The sequence below is a fragment of the Phacochoerus africanus genome, chromosome 2 (assembly GCF_016906955.1).
Source record: "Phacochoerus africanus isolate WHEZ1 chromosome 2, ROS_Pafr_v1, whole genome shotgun sequence".
NCBI lineage: Eukaryota > Metazoa > Chordata > Mammalia > Artiodactyla > Suidae > Phacochoerus > Phacochoerus africanus.
This window is the reverse complement of record NC_062545.1, coordinates 262,810,548-262,832,285: the sequence shown is the minus strand read 5'-3', so window position 1 is coordinate 262,832,285 and position 21,738 is coordinate 262,810,548. Positions and strand designations below refer to the sequence as shown.

Genomic DNA, 21,738 nt, shown 5'->3' with positions numbered 1-21,738 from the left:
AACTTCTCTGGGTTGCCCCCGCAGCTGGCCTTCGGCGTCAGAGACCGGCCCCCTTTGGTCTAATCCTACACCCAGAAGATTAACGCAAGTCTCCATCTTCTCAATGTTTACGACACGGGAAATGCACAGCACCTGGAGTAGATGGCGAAATATGCTGGCCCTGATGGCCTTCTCGTTTTGCTTCAGGATCCGTGTGGTTGCCTGACCGACGCCCAAAGGGCGCCCCACGCCGCCTTTACTCACGCCTTCCTCCAGGTTATCGAGAATTTTCATTTCGTCTTCCAGAGCCATGACCCTCCGCCTCCTCTTAAAACGTCTCTGGCCCGGGAGCAGTATGCCCATCCCTCCGCTCGGCCTAAGACGCTGCTCAAGCTGCAGCGGCCTCCACTTCAACCACTGCTGAGAGCCTGGCTTTAGAGCCGGGGGACGCCTGCAGGGCCGTTTAACCTTCGGTTGGTCCTCATTCTCCCTACTCCGCCTGCGGGGCACTTCCTCTGCCTTCCCTCTCGGTGGGAAAGAAGCAAACCGACCGCAGCATCGGACTGTGGAACTAACAGAGCCGCAGCCAAGATGACACCCGGCGCGACCCCGTAACATCAGCGACCCCAGTGGGTCCTGGTATCGCGAGGCTTAGCAGCCCCTGAGCGCGCGCGGCCGCCAACTCTGAAATGCTATTGGCTCGCCCTGGCTGGTCTCAGTCCTGCCAAAACTCAGGGAACAGAGGCTGCGCCAGGCGGATCTCGCGAGGTTCGGGAAAATGCGCCGGGAAGAGGGCCGGCACCTAGGCAAACCCCGGCGGGAGGGGGCAAAATGGCGGCCCAGGTGCTGGCGCTCCTGAGGGAGGTGTCGCGGCTGGAGGCGCCGCTGGAGGAGCTGCGCGCTCTGCAATCGGTGCTGCAGTCGGTGCCACTCAGCGAGCTCCGTGAGCATGCTGCGGAACTGCGCCTCGGTCCGCTTTTCTCCCTGCTCAACGAGAACCATCGGTGAGAGGATCCTTCTACTTGAGAAGGGGAGAGTGACACCCCCAGTTATGGAGACAGGGATGGCGTGGTAGCGGGGGAGGCTTTTCTCAGTCTCAGAGAAGGTTGAATTTAGCTGAAATTTCAGAGAGGGGAGGATTCTGGGCTGAAAAGCGAAAGACAGTGTTCAAGTCCAGGCTCTGAGGTGTGCCCCTGGCCGTCGCTTGACAGGGAGGACTCCACAATCCTATATCGAAGTCCTTGACTTTTCTCCTCCTCTTAAGAAGGGGTACTATCCTGGCAATTTGACCGGACCCATCAATATTTTAAACTCATACCTTTTGACCCAGTATAGAAATTTAACGTACAGGTATGCTCGCACACAAAATGTACTTTCATGATAGAAGGTGACAAAAAAACAAACAAAAAAAAACCTAGGAACAACCTGAATATCCAATAAAAGGGGATTCTTAAATTGATGATACGTGACTATGTAATGCTATGAAGCTATTAGAAAAACTGAGGCAGATCCAGTATGTGGACATGGAAAGATCTCTAATATATGTTGCTGAATAAAAAGAAGAAAATTGAAGCCTTTATGATCTCATTATGTGTAATTTTAGAAAAGGATTACAGGAGTTTCCTGGTGGCTCAGCAGGTTAGGGATACCACATTGTCACTGCATTGGCTCTAGTTACTCCTGTGGCACAGGTTTGATTCCTGGTCTGGTAACTTCTGAATGCCCAAAGGTGCAGCCAAAAAGGGGGGGTGGGGGCGGTTACAACCCTCCTACACCCATGTGAACACAGGCCAGTGTAACATTAAGAGTATCTGAAACTATTAACATGGAAGTGCAACTTTGAATGGTAGGTTGGCAACTATTTTCATTTTATGTACATCTGTAGTGTTTGATTTTAAAACACTTTGTATTTGATCATCTGATAACTTAAAAGACTTTTGAAATGTTTGTGATCCAGAAATTGTAAAAGAGGCTTTTCTTCTGGAAGAGAATGAAGCACTGGATCAACACTGGGTGATTTCAGAGCAGAGGGTTTTCTTGGCTCTGACCTTCTAAAAGTCCTCCCTTTTCATATGTGTTCTCCCTCCATTAATTTCTGTTAGTTAACATTTAAGTCTGCCTATGCAATGTCTCTGTCCATTTTAATTCAGGCCCTCATTTTCTCCCTCTTGTTAGGTCTGTTGCATTAGTCTGACTTCTCATTCATTACCTCTGAGCTTCCTTTTCTAGTGTGTCCTTCCCACATTGCAACCACAGTGAACTGCTCAGGTCATTTGGCTCACATCTTTTCCATGGTTTCCCATTGACTCCAGTGTAAAATCATGATTTGTTAGTCTGGCATTTGGACCTTACAATATGTTTCCACCCTACTTTTCCAGCCTCATCCTTTTTCTCTACACATTTCATCTGCTCCAGCTACCGCGTGGCAATACTTACTTTCCCTTGAGCATGACTTGGCACTTTCCTAACTTTGTTCACACCAGTCCTTCTAACTGAAATGCCTCACCCTCTCTCCAAATCTGTCCATCCTTTAAGGCCCAGGTAAATTACCACCTCACCCAAAAAGGCTTTCTCAGTCACTACAGTTGGCAAGGGACTGGCCACCGATCTCCAGATCTGTTACTTCTACTAATGATATTTGACAGTATTGCTTTATGTTATAATTCCATATGTGTTTGTTTCTAATCTGTAAATTCTTTGAAGGCAAAGAATATTTTGTTCGTCTCTGCATGCTTCCTAAGGTGTAGCACATAATACAATATATGGCAAATGAGACATTAAACTCATAAATTTTAGAGAGCCCACCTAGTCCAATCACTTTATATTAAAGATGAAGAGAGTTTCAGTGACCACAACGTAAGTTAATCCCAGAGTTGCAATAGGAACAGAAATTTAGGGGAGTTTGAAGACAAAGTTTCATGGGATGGGTGGTTTATTGAATGGAGGAGCAGTGCTCTAGGAAACAGTTTTAATGGAAATTTAAAGATAAAGTTATTCAGAACTCAGCACGTCATAGATACTAATTACGATTTGTGGGAACATTCATTCTCTGGATGGTGGATTGGCAATATACTCTTTTCCTGATTAAATCACACAGGTTTATATGTTGGTTTGGGGTTTGGTTTTTGTTTTTGGGGTTTTTTTGTTTGTTTGTTTGGTATAGGGAGTTCCTGGGCCAGGCCAGGCCAGGGATCAGATCCAAGCTTTAGTTGCAACATAAGCCACAGCTGTGGCAACACCGGATCCTTAACCCACTGTGCTGGGCCAAGGATCAAACATGCATCCCAGTACTCCCAAGATGCCACCAGTCCCGTTGTGCCACAGCGGGAACTCTGGATCTTTGCTGATAGTTATAAATCTAGACTTGACTGGAATTTTTGTGAGGGAAAGTAAGTCCTAAGATTACTTCCTTAAACATAAAAGGCTAACAAGACTGATTGTATGTTATTAATTCTTTGGTTTCTTGATTTCGGAGGGCCACATGTGACCCTGTATCTCTGCATTGTACAGTTTAACCTACTATTGCTTTAAAGAGAAAAAAATTATTGGGAGTTCCTGTTGTGGTGCAGCAGAAATGAATCCGACTAGTATCCATGAGGATGCAGGTTAGATCCCTAGCCTTGCCCAGTGGGTTGGGGATCTGTTGTTGCCCTGAGCTGTGGTGTAGGTGGCAGATGGGGCTCAGATCCCTTATTGCCGGGGCTGTGGTGTAGGCCAGCAGCTGTAGCTCCAATTAGACCCCTAACCTGGGAACTTCCATATGCTTTGGCCCTAAAAAGCAAAAAAACCCAAACAAACAAAAAAACACTTTATTGATACATAATTTACTAAAATAAACTGCACGTAATAAAATATAGTTTGACAAGTTTTGGCATGTATATACCACAAAACTATCACCATAATCAAAGAAGCAAAAATGTCTCTCACCCCCAGAAGTTTCTTGTGCCCCTTCATGAGTCCCTTTCTGCCTCAGCCAGGCAACTGCTGTTTTGCTTCCTATCCTATAGATGAGTTTGCCTCTTTATATATATTTTTATAATATATAAATATATACTTTTATAACTATGAAATATTAAAATATTATATTTTTATAAATATATATATATATTTTTTTTACATAGATGATGATGGGAGTTCCCTTCTGGCACAGTGGGTGAAGAGTCTGACATTGTCATTGCAGTGGCCCAGATCACTGCTGTGGCACAGGTTCAGTCCCTGGCCTGGGCATTTCTACATGCTTCAGGCACAGCCTCCCCCTCCCACAAAAGGTGTCACATACTATGTACTCTTTTGTTTGGTTTATTTCACACAGCATTATTATTTTAAGGTTTATCTGTGTGGTGTGAAGTTCCCAGGCTAGGGGTGGAATCAGAGCTACAGCTGCCGGCCTGTGCCACAGCCACAGCAACACAGGATCTGAACTGCATCTGCAACCTACACCACAGCTCACAGCAATGCCGGATCCTTATTAACCCACTGAGCAAGGCCATGGATCAAACCCATGTCCTCATGGATACTAGTTGGGCTATTACCACTAAGCCACAACAGGAGCTCCTGTTTCGTTTCTTATCATTCATCCTTCTCCCCACTTCTCTCCCTCTGCATCATACCAAGCAACTTTTGGTACCTCGAAGGCATGATATTGTCTCATTTCTCTGACTTTCATTTACTAGTATACCCTCGACTTGGAACGTATTTCTTCAATTAAATAACGCTCACTTTTTCCTAAAGTTTAGCTCAGGTATTATCCCTCTGGGAAGCCTTCTCTGAACCCTGTCTTTTTATTTTTCTGTGTCTTCCATTAATCTGAGCTCCTTGAGACTGGAGAATATATCTTATTCTGATTTGTAGCTCAGCATAGGCGTGGTACATAACAGGTACTGAATAAATGTTGAATAAATTGGTAGAAGCTGGTGTTTTGAAAGGAGGTCTGTGTGGAGAGCCTCATTGAGCCAGGTGTCAGATAGTAGTAGGTTGTTACTTCTTACCTAGTAGGACATGAACTGATGACATCTCTGGTGTCTCCTTTAGGGAACAGACTACTTTGTGTGTATCCATCCTGGAGAGATTGCTTCAAGCTTTAGAGCCAGTTCACGTGGCTCGGAACCTCAAGGTTGACCTGCAGAGGGGACTTACTCATACCAATGATTCTGTAAAAATCCTCACTCTGTCCCAGGTAGGAAATTTTACTAGTACATCATAAGGGAATTGACGTTTAGTAACCATCTGCCCTGGGCAAGACTCTGTGCTGGATGCCAAAAACAGAGGGGAAGAAAACATGTGCTCTCTCTATCCCTAGGGAGTGTCTAGTCTGTTCTAGTGTGCGTGCCTAACTATAACCACAAGCTAAAGTAAGAAGTTCCACTCAGTACCATCTGAATCATTGATTCATCAACTACTGAGTTACTTTTACCAGGTATTGTACCATATGCTGTTAGAGCTACTGTTTCTTTCCTTCAGTGAGCCCTTGGTCCAGAGCAAAAGCTTACCATGTTAAGTCTTACTATAGTGTGATGGACAAAGTACTATTATAAAGGTCACTATACCAACAAATTAAGACAGTAACTCTTACTACCCTGGTAACCTCACATGCTATAATTTGGGTAAAGAGCTGCTGTTGAAGACTATCCTGAAGTGACAGAAGATGAGCAGTTACTTATCCAAAAGATGTTCAACTACTGTTTTTCCTCTTCTCTGAATTGTTTGTTTAAGAAAGAGGGAGGAATTCCTGATGTGGCTCAAGAGGTTGAAAATCCAACTAATATCCATAAAGACGCCAGTTTGTTCCCTGGCCTTGCTCAGTGGCTTAAGGATCCAGCATTGCCATGAGCCGTGGCGTAGATCGAAGATGCAGCTCAGATCTCAAGTTGATGTGGCTGTGGTTTAGGCCAGCAGCTGCAGCTCCAATTTGACCCCTAACCTGGGAACTTCCATATGTTGAGGGTGCGGCCCTAAAGAGAAAAAAGAAAGGAGGGAAAGTATCAACTTATTTTTTGACCATTTATGTGCAAAAGTCTGTAGGAGGCTCTTTACCTATCTAGTCCCATTTAATCTTCATTACTATGTAGGACAGTAATTAAGTATTTCCATTTTACAAACAAAAGATTGGGTTCAAAGAAGTTATTTAATTTGCCCAAGATCAACACAACTGAAAATGGTAGAACTAGGATTTGTATTGTTTTCACTCGCTAAGATATCTCAACTCTTTATTCACCTTTTTTTTCCTCTGCTTTCAAAGATGTGACTATCATCTGTATATTTGGCTTTAATGAATTTGGATCATTTGGAATTTTTAATGGCTCGTCTTGTAGCCGTAAGCAGTAACTCGTGAAATAACTAAGGAAATTTGACCATCATGTGTTCCCATGTTGCCCAACATTGGAAGAGTAGTTCTGATTGTTGTTTTCTTTTCAGGTTGGAAGAATTGTTGACAGTTCTGATGCTGTTACTGAGATTCTAAATAATGCTGAATTACTAAAACAAATCGTTTATTGTATTGGTGGAGAGAATCTGTCTGTAGCTAAAGCGGTGAGTCACAACCATCAGCCTAAACATGCAGAGACATTAGTGTTTTAAAAGACAGAGAAAGGCCTTCTGGATTGAGAGGTGAAGGTTTAGAATGGATGATTTGTGTCATTGAATTTGCAACCTCATAAAGATGGTATCAAATGAATAAATAAATGATGTCAAATTAATACTAGTGAATCTCTTCTATTTTCTAGAAATCCATAGCTAAATTATCCATCATAGGGCTTACATTGGATTTCTTGATAAGAAGCTTTTTTCTGTTTTCTGTTGGGAATACTCTGTATCTTTTCCATTTATAAAGAATAGCTGAAATGTAGTGAATGCTCATTGGGTAAGATGCATTCCATCCACTAATTTTCACCTCAGTCTTTTTTTTTTTTTCTTTTTGTCTTTTTAGGGCTGTACCTGTGGCATGTGGAGGTTCCCAGGCTAGGGGTCGAGTTGGAGCTGTAGCTGCCAGCCTATGCCTCAGCCACAGCAACACAGGATCTAAGCCTCATCTTTGACCTACGCCATAGCTCATGGCAACCCCAGATCTTCAACTGAGTGAGGCCAGGGATCGAACCTGCATCCTCATGGTTGCTAGTCAGATTCGTTTCTGCTGAGCCACGATGGGAACTCACCTCAATCTTATGAAGTAGAAAATATAATTCTATATTTTTATGACTTAAGAAATTATTTTCTTTCCTTATCAGGCCATTAAATCCCTGTCAAGAATATCATTGACCCAAGCTGGACTGGAGGCTTTGTTCGAAAGTAATCTGCTAGATGATTTGAAAAGTGTGATGAAGACAAATGACATTGTTCGATACAGGGTGTATGAGGTAAGACTGAAAGCATACTTTCTGGTGCCTGTAATTCAAAATGCAGTAACGCTTAGATTAGAAGGCAGAATGGCTCATTTATCCTGTATTTATTGAGTATATAATCTGTTAGGGTCTATCCTAGGTGCCCAGGGTGTAGGGATGAACTCCCAACCTAGTATATGAGACGGTCATATAAAAAATATTTATACTACACTCTAAGTTCTGTAATAGAGGCGATACTGCTGAAACCAGACTTTGAAAAAATTAGCTGTAGTGGTGGTGGTAAGAAGAAGCTGTGTGCTGAGCAGTGTGCTAAATCCTCACATAAGTATCTTCAGTTCTCACAGTAAACCCTGTACTTCATTGTCATTAATCTCGCTATTGATGGCGTCATTAACCCAGACCACACAGTTAATAGGCTGCATATTCAAAAGGGACCTTCTGGAATTCCCGTCGTGGCGCAGTGGTTAACGAATCCGACTAGGAACCATGAGGTTGCGGGTTCGGTCCCTGCCCTTGCTCAGTGGGTTAACGATCCGGCGGATTGTTGGAGTTTGTGAATGCAGAATCCCAAGCCCTGTTCTCACTGTGCTCTATATTCACTCCTAGGCAGTTGTGTTCATGCTGTGGTTTCACTTCCCACCTAGAATGGCAATGATTCTCACATGTAAACCTCTGACCTCTCTTCTGAGCTCAGACATTCAAGTAAACTGCTTTCTGTAGGACGCTCATGCTCATGTTCAAATCAAACTCCTGATCTTGCCCACCTACCTCATGCCCCTAATACAAAACAGCAGCAACAAACTGACGCCGTCTCACAGTCCAGATGGCTGGATATTGGACCTCCAGCTCATTGTCTATAAGGCCATGTTCTCCCTGCTTCATATCCATTCAGTTAGTTTTACTTAAACTCGTGCATTTCTCTTCTTTGACATAGTCGTCACCACTGTAATCTAAGCTACCAGTGTTTCTCACCTGGAAGACTGTATTTGCATCCACATTGGTCCAATCTCATCCATTTTTGTCACTGCTAGCTGTCGTCGCATGTAGTCAGAATGGTCTTTTGAAAAATCAAAATCTGGGGATTCCCATTGTAGTGCAGCAGAAACAAATCTGACTAGTATCCATGAGGATGCAGGTTCCATCCCTGGCCTCGCTCATTGGGTTAAGGATCTGGCGTTGCCATGAGCTGTGGTGTAGGTCACAGACACAGCTCAGATCCTGCGTTGCTGTGGCTGTGGTGTAGGCTCCAATTGGAGCCCTAGCCTGGGAACCTCCATATGCCTAGGGTTCGGCCCTTAAAAAAACAAGCCAAAAAAAAGGAGTATTCTGTGCTAGAGTAATTTCTCTCTCTCCCTTTTTTTTTTTTGATCTTTTTGCCTTTTCTAGGGCCGCTCCCACGGCATATGGAGGTTCCCAGGCTAGGGGTCGAATTGGAGCTGTAGTCGCCAGCCTACGCCAGAGCCACAGCAGCATGGGATCTGAGCCGAGTCTTCAACCTACACTACAGCTCACGGCAACGCCGGATCCCTTAACCCACTGAGCAAGGGCAGGGATCGAACCCGCAACCTCTTGGTTCCTGGTCGGATTCATTAACCACTGAGCCACGACAGGAACTCTTAGAGTAATTTCTTGTGTGTTGAATGAATCTTCCTACTTGTGGAGACAAATAATGGGTTTTTAAAAATTCAATTATATAAAGTACCTAGTCCTTGCATTTTTTTTTGTCTTTTTTTTTTTTTTTTTTTTGTCTTTTTGCCATTTCTTGGGCTGCTCCCGAGGCATATGGAGGTTCCCAGGCTAGGGGTCTAATCAGAGCTGTAGCCGCCGGCCTATGCCAGAGCCACAGCAACGCGGGATCCGAGCCACATCTGCGACCTACACCACAGCTCATGGCAATACCAGCTCCTTAACCCACTGAGGAAGGCCAGGGATCGAACCCGCAACCTCCTGGTTTCTAGTCGGATTCGTTAACCACTGAGCCAACCTAGTCCTTGCATTTAACTTAAAATAACATCAAACAAGTTTTGGCTGATTTGACTTTGTTGCTTTCTCTGTTCTTTTCTTCCAGCTAATTGTGGAGATTTCCTCCGTGTCACCAGAATCTTTAAACTACTGTACCACCAGTGGATTGGTAACACAGCTCCTCCGAGAACTGACCGGTGAGGATGTGCTGGTCAGGTATGTTGATGGAGAGAGTTCTTAAAGCAAATTATCTTCTTTTGAAGGCCAGAGGACCATCTTGGGACTTAAGTGTGATCTTCCCTAATGGAGCCTGCGCCCTGGTTGCCATCTCATGACTGATGCGTGTCCTGAAGAAGGGGCCTTTAGAACATTGCTCAGCTTACACAGTGACAGCATCCTGAACTTAGCAAAGCCCTATTTGACAGTTCAGCTTCTTTTGAGTAACTGTGTTCCCTGTCCTTAGGCACATGGGCTCTTTAAAATTTGCCAATCACGGAGTTCCCATCGTGGCGCTGTGGTTAACGAATCCAACTAGGAACGATGAGGTTGTGAGTTCGATCCCTGGCCTTGGTCAGTGGGTTAAAAATCCAGCGTTGCTGTGAGCTGTGGTGTAGGTCACAGACTCAGCTCAGATCTGGCGTTGCTGTGGCTCTCGTGTAGGCCGGTGGCTACAGGGCCAGTTAGACCCCTAGCCTGGGAACCTCCATGTGCCATGGGAGTGGCCCTAGAAAAGGGAAAAAGACAAAAAATAAACAAATAAATAAATAAATAAAATTTGCCAATCACATGGCTACTGCCGTATGTATTAACTAACATGTAAACATACTCATTTTTTGACGTTAAATAATAGCACAATGGCATGATAGAAGAAACGTGGACTTTTGAAAATGAATGAGAATTGGGCTTGCATCGCTACTGCTTAGTAGCTGCTTGACCTCAGACAAACCTTTCTGCACCTGTTTCCTCATCTCCTAAGGGTAACAATGACTATAAAGAAGATAATATGAAGATTAAGTGAATTGACCATGGAGAGCAGTACAAATAGGTTCTCAAAGAAATGTTAATTTCAGTCTCTTTACTCCCAGCCCCCTGCTCCCTAAATCCCCTTTAGTATCTGCCAAGTGGTTCCTTGTAGATGATCCACAGTTTACTAATACACTCTCGCTGTTGAACGCTTGGTTTGTTTCAAGTATTTTGTTGTCCTAAAAGGTATCTTTGTATACATAGAATTTTGTTTTCTGTATCTTAAATGATTTTCTGATTGTCCTGTGTTCTTTATTTTTTATATTTTTTTCTTTTTTAGCCACATCTGCAGCATATGGAAGTTCCCCAGGCCAGGGATCAAATCTGCACCACAGCAGTGACCCGAGACACTGCTGTGACAACACCGGATTCTTAACTCACTGAACCACAAGAGAACTCTCGTCCTGTGTTCTTTAAATGTGACTGAACTTGTTAAACTCACAAACGTAAACCAGTTACCAGTTGCACTGGCTCAAAGCATTTGGGTTACATTGTTTCATATTACTCTAATAAAAAATTATTTTGTTAAATTTCCTTAGCTTTGTAACAGAAAAAAAATCTTCGCAAATAGTTAAAATACCTTAGGATCAACTATAAAAATACTTTTTTTTTAGTTAATTGGGGAAATTTGGTCACGGTTAGGTATTGGCTAATGCCAAAGAATTATTTTTAAAATGTGGTAGGAGTTCCCATCACGGTGCAGCAGAAACAAATCCGACTAGGAACCATGAGGTTGCAGGTTTGATCCCTGGCCTCGCTCAGTGGATTAAGGATCCAGCATTACTGTGAGCTGTGGTGTAGGTCGCAGATGTGGCTCGGATCTGACGTTGCTGTGTCTGTGGCATAGGCTGGCAGCTGTAGCTCCAATTTGATCCCTAGCCTGAGAACCTTCTTATGCCTCCTCAGGTGTAGCCCTAAAATAAGCAAAAAAAAAAAAAAAAAGTGTGGTAAAGGCATTATAATTGTGTGAGAAAATATTCATGTTTTTTAGTGATGCATACCGAAGTATGCAGAGGTAAATGGCAAGATGACTAGAATTTGATCTAAGATAACTCAGCAAAAAAGGAAGGAAAAATTGAAATAAGTGAAGTAAAATCTCGATGGCTGTATAATCAGGATTATGGGTACATGGGGCTCACTGTACTGCTCTCTTTACTTTTGTATATGTTTGACATTTCAAGATAAAAGCAAAGTTTAAAAACTTTGAGGAAGTCGCTACATTATGGTGGAAACAATAGTGGGCCTCTGGCCAGAAGGTCTTGGGTTTTTTTTTTTTTTTTTTTTTTTTTTTTAGGGCCGCACTCTCAGCATATGGAGGTTCCCAGGCTAGGGGGTCCAATCAGAGCTATAGCTGCCGGCCTCTGCCACAGCCACAGCCACGCCAGATCTGAGCTTCGTCTGCGACCTACAGCACAGCTCACGGCAACACCGGATCCTTAACCCACTGAGGAGGCCAGGGATCAAACCCGCAACCTGATGGTTCCTAGTAGGTTTGTTTCCACTGTGCCATGACGGGAACTCCAGAAGGTCTTGATTTAAGTCTTAACTCTGCCTCGTAAAAACAACGTGATTCTGGACAACTCACAGTTTTCTCATTCTTGTATCCTCATCCGAAAAGTACAGCCAGGATCATTGGCCTTTCACATTGGTGGGAAGAATTAAATAAGATAGCCTATGTGAAAGTAGTTTATGAACTAAGCTAATCATTTGCAAAACCTTGGCATTTCAGAGCCACCTGTATAGAAATGGTGACATCACTGGCATATACTCATCATGGACGACAGTACCTTGCTCAAGAAGGAGTCATTGATCAGATTTCTAATATAATTGTTGGGGCGGATTCAGACCCTTTCTCTAGCTTCTATTTGCCAGGTAAGAAGTATTGATGCTTGTGGAAATGGTAATGTGTGTTTTGTTTCTGAGTTACCTCTGACAGGAAAGGCCAGGGATTGTTTCCTTTAGAGCTCATTCCCTTGAGAGGATGCCCATCGCCCTTTGATGAGGTGGAATCTTTTGCTCTTGAGAGCCAGGCACTGTTGATTCTGATTTTCTGGAAATAATTGCCAAACCTCAGCCAAAAGAAAGAAAAATAAAACTACTAGTAGTAACATTTATAGTATATTGCAGAGATTCATCAAGTCTCTGAAGTTAGAATCTTTATCTAATGTGGAATTATTTTAGCCATTCTATTTTGGGACATGATTAATTGTTTGTTTGCTTTTCAGCACTTCCAGAAATAGATCAATCCCTTCCCTGGGTAGCCTTGCTTATTTCATTAATGAACCTCTCTATTTAAAATTTTTTTCTTGATAATGACTCCAGACTTCCCTCCCTATCATTTGTATCCACTGGTCCTTGTTTTTTGTTCTCCCTCTTGCCCATGACAATGCTTCAGTATTTGGACCCAGCTCCATTGACACCCTGGGGCTTCTGTTCCCTCAGGGGCACACATTACAGGTCTCATTATGCTCTCTCTGATTTCCAGGCAACACAGTATCATAATCTTTCTCCTCTTTCTGGCCTGTAATTTCTTACTGTCCCACAAAAGCCTAGGGCCCACAATTGATGCTGTCTTCTTCATCTATTAAAATATATTATTGTAAATATCTTTAGGATTTGTGAAGTTTTTTGGAAACCTGGCTATCATGGATAGTCCTCAACAAATCTGTGAGCGTTATCCTGTCTTTGTGGAGAAAGTCTTTGACATGACAGAAAGTCAGGACCCCACCATGATTGGTGTAGCAGTGGACACGATTGGAATCCTGGGATCCAATGTTGAAGGAAAACAGGTTTTACAGAAAACAGGTTGGTATGACTTGTTTTGGCTTTCCTTAGGGATGTCTCAATTTTTGACAAGGATTCATCATGTGAATTCATTTGCTGTTACATTAACTGCATGGTAGAAACTACTTTTACAGATGGCAGTCTTTTTACCATGACCGTGTACTAACCCCTTTTAACTCCCCCAAAAAGTCTCAGAGTTCTCGCTGTGGCTCATTGGGTTATGAACCCAACTAGTATCTATGAGGTTACAGGTTCGATCCCTGGTCTCGCTTCAGTGGGTTAAGGATCCCGCATTGCCGTGAGCTCTGGTGTAGGTCACATTGTGGTGTAGCTGTGGTGTGGTGTGGTGTAGGCAGATGCTGCTCACATCCTATGGTTATGGCCAGCAACTATATCTACAATTTGACCCCTAGCCTGGGAACTTCCATTTGCCACAGGTACGGCCCTAAAAATCAAAAAATAAGTAAATACATAGTCTCATAATTATTACTGAATTTTTTTTTAACTTGACTGTACCAAACACTCTTTACCCTCCACATCTTCTATATATAGTATTCTTGGTACAAAGACCGTAGTCTGGAGTCAGACCTGGATTCATGTCCCAGTTCTAACGCTGACTTAGTTTTTTGGAACTTCACTACTCTAGGCTTCATTTTCCTCATTTATAAAAAGAGTATAACAACTACTTCTCAGTGGTTGTGAATATTTAATGAAAAGATGTATTTTATTTTTATTTTTTATTTTTTTAGGGCCACACTCTTGGCATATGGAAGTTCCCAGGCTAGGGGCCAAATTGGAGCTGCAGCTGCCAGCCTATGCCACAGCCACAGCAACACAAGATCTGAGCCTCATCTGTGACCTGCACCACAGCTCACAGTGCCTGATCCTTAACCCACTGAGCAAGGCCAGGGATCAAACCAGCATCCTCATGGATACCAGTCAGGTTCATTACTGCTGAGCCACAATGGGAACTCCCAAGACATTTGTTTTATATATTTGCAATGTCAAGGAAGGAAAGCAGAAATTTGTTACAAGATTTTGTGTAAGTTTGATACTTGGAATTGACAGAACATTGTAAATCAACTTTACTATTTAAATAAAATTAGGGAGTTCCTGTTGTGATGCAGCGGAAACGAATCCAACTGGGAATCATGAGGTTGTAGGTTCCATCCCTGGCCTCCCTCAGTGGGTTAAGGATCCGTCGTTGCCATGAGCTGTGGTGTAGGTCGAAGAGGCAGCCCAGATCTGATGTTGCTGTGGCTCTGGTGTAGGCTGGCATATAGCTTTGATTAGACTCCTAGTCTGGGAACCTCCATATGCCACAGGTGCAGCCCTAAAAAGCAAAAAAAAAAAAAGAAGAAAAGAATCAAAATAAAATTTTAAAAAGATGGAAGAGTTCCCGTTGTGACACAGAGGAAGCAAATCCACTAGTATCCACGAGGATGTGGGTTCGATCTCTAGCCTCTCTCAGTGGGTCTGGGATCCAGCATTGCTGTGAACTGTGGTGTAGGTTGCAGACACTGCTCAGGTCCCACATTCCTTTGGCAGTGCTGTAGGCCAGCAGCTACAGCTCCAATTCAGCCTCTAACTTGAGAACTTCATATGCCATGGGTGCAGCCCTAAAAAGCCAGAAAGAAAGATTAATACTTGGCACTGTGGCACAGCCTTGAGTATCTTGCAGGTACTGTGATTTCTACACAAAAAAATAATGTACAGCAAAGTTAAAACCCTTGTGAAGTATTCGTTGAAAATTATTATGCTATTGTGTATCACAGCTGGTATTCAAGTTGTATGTGCTTTTCTAGGTGCTTTTACCTGTGACATAAAATCCCTTTACAATCCTGCACATAACATACTATTGTCATTCTCATTTTACTGATAAGGTAGCTGAAACTCAGAGAAGTGAAGAAAATTTTCTAAGATCATTTTTTCAAACTGTGGAGCAACTGCTACTCAGATCCAGGTCCTTTTATTCCAAATCCTGTACACTTTAATTTATATGTCTTGTATTGCATATGAATGTGTCATGGTCTCTGACTACATGTTTAATTTCATGTTGGCTTAGGTTGGTAGCAGTCATAGTGTATGAAAGTGTACTTTTAAAAATCTCATTGTTCACTTAACATCCATTAGGATGTCGATTATTTAAAAAAAAAAAAAAAAAACAGAAAATAGGGGAGTTTCCATCGTGGCTCAGTGGTTAAGAAATCTGACTAGCATCCATAAGAATACAGATTCGATCCCTGGCCTTGCTCAGTGGGTTAAGGATCCTGTGTTGCTGTGGCTGTGATATAGGCTGGCAGCTATAGCTCGAATTGGACCCCTAGCCTGGTACCCTCCATATGCCACTGATGCTTCCCTAAAAAAAAAAAAAAAAATCAGAAAATAGGAGTTTCTGTTGTGGCTCAGGGGATTAAGAACCCAACATAGTGTCTATGAGGATATGGGTTTGATCCCTGACCTCACTCAGTGGGTTAAGAATCCAGTGATACCACAAGCTGTGGCGTAGGTCTCAGTTGCAGCTAGGATCCTGCATTGCTGTGGCTGTGGCATAGTTCAGCAGCTGCAGTTAGAATTCAACCTCTAGCCTGGGATCTTCCATATGCCACAGGTGCAGCTGAAAAAAACAATCGTAAAAAAAGAAAATAGGAGTTCCCGTCGTGGCGCAGTGGTTAACGAATCCGACTAGGAACCATGAGGTTGCGGGTTCGATCCCTGCCCTTGCTCAGTGGGTTAAGGGATCCAGCGTTGCCGTGAGCTGTGGTGTAGGTTGCAGATGCGGCTCGGATCCCTCATTGCTGTGGCTCTGGCGTAGGCTGGCCGATTAGACCCCTAGCCTGGGAACCTCCATATGCCGCTGGAGCGGCCCAAGAAATGGCAAAAAGACAAAAAAAAAAAAAGAAAGAAAGAAAGAAAATAACAGGAGTTCCCGTGATGGCACAGGGAAACAAGTCCTACTAGGAACCATGAGGTTTCGTGTTCGATCCCTGGCCTTGCTCAGTGGGTTAAGGATCAGGTGTTGCTTATGAGCTATGGTATAGGTCGCAGACGTGGCTCGGATCTGGCGTTGGCCAGCAGCAACAGCTCTGATTAGACCCCTACCTGGGAACCTCCATATACCACAGGTGTGGCCCTAAAAAGACAAAAGCCAAAAAAAAAAAAAAAGAAAATAACATATGTTGACAAGATGTGAGAAATTAGAGCTCTTGTGCGTATCTGGTGGTAATGTGGAAACATTATGGTGGTTCCTCAAAAAATTAAACATAGAATTATCATGTGATCCAGCAGTTCCACTTCTGGGTATATACCCAAAAGAGTGGAAAGCAGGGACTTAAATAGATACTTGTACACCTGTGTTCATTAATAGCATTATTCACCATAACCAAAAAGGGTAGAAACAAACCCAAGTGTTCATTGATGAGTGAATGGATAAACAAAATGTAGTGTATACATCCAGAGGAATGTTATTTAGTCTTTAAAAAAAAGAATGTAGGGAGTTCTTGTTATGACTTAGCGGTAACAAACCCAACTAGGATTCATGAGGTGGGTTCAATCCCTGGCCTCGTTCAGTGGGTTAAAGGATCCGATGTTGCCATGAGCTGTGGTGTAGGTCGCAGACAAGGCTCAGACCCAGAGTGGCTGTGGCTGTGATGTAGGCCGTCAGCTGTAGTTCCAATTTGGTCTCTAGCTTGGAACTTCCATGTGCCAAGGGCGCAGCCCTAAAAAGCAAAACAAACAAACAAAAAGAATGTAATTCTCACATGTGCTATAACATAGGAGAACCTTAAAGACATCATGCTAAGTGAAATAAGCCAAACACAAAAGGACAAATATTGTATGATTCCACTTGGTACCTAAAATAGTTAAATTCACAGAGATAAAGTAGAACGGTGGTTACCAGGGGACGGGGGTAGGAGGAAAGGGGAATCGTTAATGAACAATGAGTTTCAGTTTGAGGTGATGAAAAACCTCTGGGGGTGGATGGTGGCGATGGTTGCACAACATTGTGAATGTACTGAGTGGTATGCTTAAACCTGGTTAAAATGGTAAATTTTACGTTATGTGTGTTTTACCACAATAAAAAAAAAATCTTGTTATTCTTCAAAGGAACTCGCTTTGAACGATTGCTCATGAAAATAGGATATCAAGCAAAGAATGCCTCAACAGAGCTCAAAATTAGGTGTTTGGATGCAGTTTCCTCTCTTTTCTATTTACCAGTAAGTAGACTGGGAAATTAATAAAGGACTTAGGGATATGTAGGGGAGAAGAAATCTGTATGAATCAACATAATACTGGTTAACTTACTATAAATGTTGACCAAATAAATGCCATCTTTCTCACTTTTAGTGAAAGAAGATAACCCTCATTTATGACTGGTGACATTTTTTTAAGTTAAAGTGGAATCATAGAATGTTAAAACTGGAAAGGAGAGTTCCCTGGTGTCTCTGCAGGTTAAGGATCCAATATTGTCACTGCTGTGACTCTGGTCATCTCTATGGTGCATGTTCAGTCCTTGGCCTGGGAACTTTCACATGCCAAAAAATGAACAAAAAAGCTGGAGAGCACCCTAGAGATTGCTTAATCAACCCCCCCCCCCAAAAAAAGCAAAAAACTGGGGCAGTTTGGGCTGAGTTTAGGGGGAAGCACTTCAGGCTTGGCAGAGACCACACAGCAAGGTAAAGACAGAGTGTGATCAGAATCCAGGTTTCCTGACTTTCTAGTGTCCTGAGATTTTCCTTTTCCGTCCTGTAGCCTGAACAGCAGACTGATGACCTCCTGAGGATGACAGAATCCTGGTTTTCTTCTTTATCTCGGGACCCGCTGGAGCTCTTCCGTGGCATCAGTAATCAACCTTTCCCTGAACTACACTGTGCTGCCTTAAAAGTGTTTACGGTAAGCATTCTCTTCTCCACAAGCCCTTCTAGGTCTCTGCCAGCTCAGTACCTGAATACTCAGTGAGCCAGTCCCTCTGCCTTGCCCTAGGGATACACAAGAGCACAGGAAGTTTCTGCCCTCTACTCTTAGTGTAGACTAATGAGGGAGACAGCTTTGTAGATAGATTTTATTAGTAAAAGGTATTAATTAGGTGCTACAGCAAATGTTTGAACAGGATTAATTAATTAATCCAGAATTAATTCAGGATTCTTTACGTCCCTAGCCCAGGTTTTCCCAAGCCTTATTTCCTGCCCTTCCCTTCTGGCTAGGATGTTCTAGTGATACCAGACTTCTCATTTCATATCTCTGCATCCTCCTGTACTCTCTCCATTCAACAGTCTTCCCTGACTTCCTGGCTTTGCTTGTTAACCACTCATTCATTTTTCAAGAACTAGCTGAGGTATCTCTTCAGCAGGTGTTGCGAAAACCCACAAGGTTGAGCTAAGCAATGTTGGCTCTTATACTTTGCATTTATTGATTCATTCAGCAAAGATTTGCTGAGTTTATTTTCTTTTTTCTTTTCTTTTTCTTTTTGCTTTTTAGGGCCACACCCTCAGCATATGGAAGTTCCCAGGCTGGGGGTCGAATCAGAGCTATAGCTGCCAGCATACACCACAACCACAGCAATGCAGGATCCAAGCCACATCTGTGACCTCCACCACAGTTCACAGCAATGCCAAATCCCCAACCCGCTGGGCAAGGCCAGGGATCAAACCTGCATCCCCATGGATACTAGTCAGATTTGTTTCTGCTGTGCTTCTGCTGTGCCGCAACGGGAACTCCTTGAGTGAAATTTTTAAAAATATTTATATAAGTTGCTATTGGAGTTCCCATCATGGTGCAGTGGAAATGAATCTGACCAGGAGCCATGAGGTTACAAGTTTGGTCCCTGGCCTTGCTCAGTGGGTTAGGGATCCGGCGTTGCCTTGAGCTGTGGTGTAGGTCATAGACATGGCTCAGGTCTGGCATTGCTGTGACTGTGGTATAGGCCGGCGGCTATAGCTCCAATTGGACCCCTAGCCTGGAAACCTCCTTATGCTGCAGGTGCGGCCCTGAAAAAAAAAAAAAAAAAAGGAACCATATAAGTTGCTGTTCATTATTTTTAAATTTGAAAAAGATCAAGAAGTAGAATATACCTGTTTGGTATATTTCCTTTTAGTATTGGTATTTGTTAAATTTATTTATTTTCTTATTTATTGGTGAAGTATTTCAAACACACAGTCATGCTACCCATGCCCAATCCAGTTCCCTTTTCTCCCTCTCTGGATGTAATCACTGTGATGAATTCAGGATTCATAAGCACACGCATGATTTTATACTTTTACTACCTATGCATATATACTTAAATTATAGTTTTTTCATGGTTGTATTATATTTTAAAATTAAGTATTTTACATATTCTTAAATTGTGTAAATAGTATGCTGTTCATATCGTTCCGCAGTTTGCTTTTTCTCTTTAACATTATGTTTTTAAGACTTATCTAAACTAAAAGAGGCAATTAGAAAGTCACTAGGGAGTTCTCCTTGTGGCTCAGCAGTAACTAACCCGACTAGTATCCATGAGGATGCAGGTTTGATCCCTGGCCCCTTCAGTGTGTTAAGGAGCTGGCATTGCTGTGAGCTGTGGTGTAGGACAGCAGCTGTATCTCCAATCTGACCCCCAGCCTGGGAACTTCCATATGCTGTGGGTGCTGCCCTATAAAGACAAAAAAAGAGAGAGAGAGAGAAAGTCATTAGTATTTCATTGTATGGCTATAGTGTGTCATTCTCCAGTAAGTGAAGATTTAGATGGTATCTATTACAAATGATGCTACAATGAACATTCTTAAATATATCCTCTTATGCACATGTATGACAGTTTAGGGTAGTCTTTTCTAGTCTTTGATTGGATTTTTTCCGCTGTTATAATTATACCATGTATATATATACTTTTTTTTTTTCTTTTTAGGGCTGCACCCACAGCATATGGAGGTTCCCAGGCTAGGGGTCCAATCAGAACTGTAGCCACCGGCCTACACCAGAGCCACAGCAACACAGGATCCGAGCTGCGTCTGCGACCTACACCACAGCTCACAGTAACGCCAGATCCTTAACCCACTGAGCGAGGCCAGAGATGGAACCCGCAACCCCATGGTTCCTAGTCGGATTCATTAACCACTGAGCCACGATGGGAACTCCAACCATGTATATAATTTGGATCTATTTTTTTTTTTTTGTATAACAGATTTACCTATTCTTTATAAACTTTTTTTTTTGGCTGCACCTAAAGTATGTGGAAGTTCCCAGGCTAGGGATTAAACCTGTGCCACAGCAGCGACCCAAACCGCTGCAGACAACACCAGCTCTTTAACTCACTGTGCCGCAAGGGAATTCCCTAAACATTATTCTTAATGCTTATTTAACTTTTTATTGCTATGTACCATAATTTTACTAACCCATCTGGCCGCTATTCAGGGTTTATACTGTACCTTTCATACTGTGATGAGCATCTTTGTATACAAAGTTTTTTTTAATATTTTGATTATTAAGTTAGAGTTTCAGGAGGGAATTTACTTAGGCAAAAACTAACACTTTCGGAGTTCCCTTTGTGGCTCAGCAGTAATGAACTCAACTAGTATCTAGGAGGATGTGGTTGAATCCCTGGCTCTGCTCAGTGGGTTAGGGATCTGGCATTGTCATGAGCTCTGGTGTAGGTCACAGAGATAGCTTGTGTTGCTGGGGCTATGGCATAGCCCGGCAGCTGCAGCCCCAATTCGACCCATAGCCTGGGAACTTCCATATGCCACAGGTGTGGCCATAAAGAGCAAAAAGAAAAAAAAAGTAACATTTTTAAAGTTCATATTGCCATATTTCTTTCTAAGGTTTGTGCTATCCTGTTAACAAACTTATCTTCTTAAGACTCAGAGGAATTATTCTTTCTTCTTTCTATTTCAGGCCATCGCAAACCAACCCTGGGCTCAGAAACTTATGTTTAACAGTCCAGGTTTTGTAGAATATGTGATGGACCGGTCCGTAGAGCGTGACAAAGCTTCGAAGGATGCCAAATATGAACTGGTAAAAGCGCTTGCCAATTCCAAGACAATTGCAGAAATCTTTGGTAACCCAAATTATTTGAGGCTTAGAACTTACCTGAGCGAAGGTCCATACTATGTGAAACCTATTTCCACGACAGCAGTGGAAGGAGCAGAATGATTTCTTCTAGAGTCTAGACCATTTATTGACCAAAATTTCTTCTGAGGCATTTGACTCCATATGTGTTTTACAAAACAGAAACTTCCCTACCACCAAAATTATCATGGAATATCTGATGTAATCTTACCATTAACATTTGTTGTGTTTCTACATTGAAATTCAGTGTAAAACCAGGAAAGCAGACAAACTTGATCATAATTGAACCAGACAGTTCTCAGATTCCTTTGACTGCCTTAGTCCTTGCAAAAAGATGGAAGAAGTTTTATTTTCCCCCCAGAAAATTTTTGTGGACTTACTATATTATTTTAAAATTCACTTCATCTAAAATTGTTTGTGAATTCTCATCGCTTTTTTCTTGGTCCTTTTCCACCTTCTGATTCCACTTGCAAAGTCTTGGATATAAATTTTCTTTGAAAAACAAGTAATATGCAATTTTAAAATTATGTTCCCTATAATAAGAAGTACTTTTAACAAGTTTTTTTTTTTTATTTTTTGTTACTATTATTCCTTTAAAAAATAAACAATC

At 42.5% G+C, this 21,738-nt stretch overlaps 2 protein-coding genes across 4 annotated transcripts in view; one reads left to right on the top strand and one right to left on the bottom strand.

Moving 5' to 3' along the window:
• Positions 1–802, bottom strand: part of LOC125120300 (protein CutA homolog) — a 49,004-nt gene extending 48,202 nt beyond the window's left edge. The window contains exon 1 of one of the 3 annotated variants that reach the window (XM_047768288.1): positions 133–802. In XM_047768288.1, the coding sequence (XP_047624244.1) occupies positions 133–597 (465 nt within the window). In that variant the 5' untranslated portion in view covers positions 598–802. The remainder of the gene's footprint in view (positions 1–132) is intronic. The other 2 variants (XM_047768290.1, XM_047768289.1) reach the window with 2 other exon arrangements.
• PSMD5 (proteasome 26S subunit, non-ATPase 5) lies at positions 694–21,540 on the top strand. The gene is made up of 10 exons (XM_047768287.1): positions 694–983; positions 5,011–5,155; positions 6,394–6,507; positions 7,203–7,331; positions 9,385–9,494; positions 12,031–12,173; positions 12,915–13,106; positions 17,193–17,302; positions 17,838–17,978; positions 20,955–21,540. The coding sequence occupies exons 1-10, from the start codon at positions 811–813 to the stop codon at positions 21,210–21,212; spliced, it is 1,515 nt and encodes a 504-aa protein (XP_047624243.1). The 5' UTR covers positions 694–810; the 3' UTR covers positions 21,213–21,540.
• Positions 21,541–21,738: the final 198 nt, after the last annotated feature.